The sequence below is a fragment of the Poecilia mexicana genome, unplaced genomic scaffold (genome assembly GCF_051168715.1).
Source record: "Poecilia mexicana isolate PSO_F unplaced genomic scaffold, ASM5116871v1 scaffold_20, whole genome shotgun sequence".
Classification (NCBI taxonomy): Eukaryota; Metazoa; Chordata; class Actinopteri; order Cyprinodontiformes; family Poeciliidae; genus Poecilia; species Poecilia mexicana.
This window is the reverse complement of record NW_028263389.1, coordinates 21470949-21473886: the sequence shown is the minus strand read 5'-3', so window position 1 is coordinate 21473886 and position 2938 is coordinate 21470949. Positions and strand designations below refer to the sequence as shown.

Genomic DNA, 2938 nt, shown 5'->3' with positions numbered 1-2938 from the left:
CTTTCACCTACAAATCCAAAATGGCTGCCACTTTCACAAAATGTAGCAATAATCTGTTATTCACTCCTGTTTGAGTCTAATTAAATGTTAAAAACCTCTTAAAACCTCTGATGGTGAACATGTTTCAATGCTGCTAGCTTGTTATGCTAACAGTAGTTAGCTTCCCACTGAGCACAATAACTAGCATATTCCTCCTCGTCTTTACAACTGGACCAAGGTGAGTCGGGTTTGATGTAGCAACCAGAACTTGTTTTTGGTTCATGTTGGATTCTTTTATGGTTTTCTGTTTTGTGTAAATAGTTTTTGGTTTTTTATTTGTTTTGCCTGAACTCAAACAGCAGTTTCTCTTTTCAAGCTCAGTTTAAAAACATTATTTTTGTGAAACCCTGCACTGAAAAACCATATTTCATGTTCCAACTGATTTTATTGTCATTGTATCTTCATCAGAGAAAGGAAATACAACACTGGGTTAAAAATAATCCAGTTTTATTTAAGGTTACAAGAATAACGGATACACAATTCTTTTAGCTTATTACAAATTTAGACAAAAATAAAATAAATTATCTTTTTTTTCTTTAAATAAATTCAAAATAAGCCACATTTAAACTTTAAATACACTAATAAAAATATTGACCAAAAGTATTTGAGTGGAAAAGGCTCAGAGATTCTCCTTTGATTTCAAACTTCTTCAGATCCCAGGACTTATAAAGGCTCAGAGATGTCAGGAGGACAGTGCAGGTGTCCCTGCAAGGAGAAAAACAAGAAGAAATGCTTGAGAAGTCATTGCAACATTAAAAAAATCAAACACAATCTGCCATTAAGATGAGATTTTTCTCTTCAGTGGCTTCTTGGCTCAAACTAAAACACTTTTGAAGATATTTTATTTTGCGCTGATGCAGCCAACACCCAAAACCCGACACTTCCCTCCGTTAGTCATGCTAACACGGTCAACGTTGCTCAACTGTGGGTCGGTTTTCTACAGCAGAGCTTTCTACGTGATCTAACACAAGAAAGGGAGAAAATGCCGAGTCACCGGTTGCCATGGTGATTCGTGCTAGGAGGAAGGAGGAAATGGAGTGAATCAAAGTGTGCCCCCTCGGCGCTCCGGGTGATTTAACAGAAAAATATAAGTGTTGCAAATATGAGTGACATATAAGGTGAAAGAAGATAAAATTACCTACATTTGAGGTAAAAGTTGTACATGTGGAGATGGAGGTGTGAGCATTAAATGAGATTAAATGTAAAAAGTTTCAGAATATTTCTGAGGTTTAGAAGCTGTTGCAGTGTGACATCATTGAATATTCTCCGGCTAAGATCAAGAAACAAATCCCCAGTTTTAAATTTTAAACGATCACGTAAAAATGGTAAAACTTATTAAAATATTATTGCAGTCAGGTGAAGTCCAATGTTTCCTGATCCATTTCAGATTTGATTGATGATTTTACGGCCGACAGAGTTGAACCTTTACACTCCCTCTTCAAAAGTTTTACGATAAATATATTTTTATTCTTTTGTGCACATTTCAGAAACAATGAGACTCATGGCACTGGAAGTGATATTTAGTGTTCATATAACAGCTTGTTATATGAACACTGTGGGTCGTTTTAATCTAAACCTCCTATATATCTCACAGAAAGTGTTTAAAAAAAGGCAAAAACTGAAGAAAATTAAACTTTAGTCTTAAATATCATATCTAGATTATTTGAGTAAATGTTAAATATTTAGTTCCTTTTCACTGAATTATGTTAATGTGACATTTTTAGCTACAAACCTTTAAATAAACCATTATGATTTCTAATATCAGTCATAATTTTTATGCCTTTATATAAATTCTTAATGTTCTTTATCATGTAAGTTAATCATAAGATAATGAAGCTTGAAAAACCCAAACTTACATCTGCAATCATCTTTTTGATCCAGTGTGCGTGTCCTTTAATGCAAATCGTTCTGCCATTTTCGGTTGTGACCCTAAAAACAGAAAAAATACATTTAAAACCAGTCGTTTTTAATAACGGGTTTAAAAGCTGAACCAGAACTAAAATCCCGTCCTGCTTACACATAGCCGTGCGTCCCGCAGTCGTTTCGTGGTCTCTGTTCGAAGCAGGTCTGGATGCTTTGTTTCCGAGGGAAGATGCAGGCCTCCCAGCAGGGCAGAGTCTGGAACGGGCCTCCTGCAACATCCAACAGACAGACAGACAGAAAGACAGGGAGAGAGACAGAGAGAAAGAGAGACAGGTAGAGAAAAAGGTCACATTAATCATCACAATATCACTTTTCTAAATTAAAACACTGTAAAAATGAAACATCTGCAACTGGAGCCGTTTCCCTGAGCGAATATCCGAACCGAAACTGTTCGTAAAGTATTCGCTAGATTTTTCTCTGTTTTTAAATAACAAGATATGATATAATTCATTTTAAATCCTGCAGCAGTTAACTTGCGGGTTAACTGATTTTTAACCTGCAAGCTAAAAATGTTATTTAATTTTAAAGTAAATTAAATTGACAGAAATAGGAAAGAATTATGAAACAAAAAATAAATATAGAAAAAAATAATTAGAAATGATCTAAAAACTAAAAAAAAAAAACAGTTTCTTTTACTTGAATTTCTTCTAGATCAAATTCATAATTCATAAACTGAAGAAAATTTAGCAAAAAAGAGAAAACTTTTGGGTATATTTTTACCTTCAGAGTCTGAGATGAGCATCAGAGCAGCCAGGCTGAGCAGGAAGATCCAGCGGCTGGAAGAAAGAGGCGACATGATGCTGCAAACCTGGAGGAGAGGAAGACTGGACGTCTGAAACTCTGAACGTCTGAAACTCTGAACGTCTGAAACTCTGAACGTCTGAAACTCTGAACGTCTGCAAGCTGCTTCGCTTCTGGAGCTGCGATGAAGGAACCAGAGGAGGACGATCTTTTATGGCAGAAAAATAGGAAGCTG

General features: G+C 35.5%; 1 protein-coding gene across 1 annotated transcript; it reads right to left on the bottom strand.

The window, feature by feature from the left end:
* Positions 1-469: 469 nt before the first annotated feature.
* Positions 470-2938, bottom strand: LOC148153457 (uncharacterized). The gene is made up of 4 exons (XM_088001368.1): positions 2683-2938; positions 2057-2171; positions 1896-1968; positions 470-744 (listed from the first exon to the last, which is right to left on the bottom strand). The coding sequence occupies exons 1-4, from the start codon at positions 2756-2758 to the stop codon at positions 703-705; spliced, it is 306 nt and encodes a 101-aa protein (XP_087857494.1). The 5' UTR covers positions 2759-2938; the 3' UTR covers positions 470-702.

Coding starts and splice junctions, on each gene's coding strand:
- LOC148153457 (XM_088001368.1), bottom strand. CDS start 2,758: ATGTCGCCTCTTTCTTCCAGCCGCTGGATCTTCCTGCTCAGCCTGGCT. Junction 2,172..2,682: donor GCTCATCTCAGACTCTGAAG/GTAAAAATATAC, acceptor TGGATGTTGCAG/GAGGCCCGTTCCAGACTCTG. Junction 745..1,895: donor TCAAAAAGATGATTGCAGAT/GTAAGTTTGGGT, acceptor TTCTCCTTGCAG/GGACACCTGCACTGTCCTCC.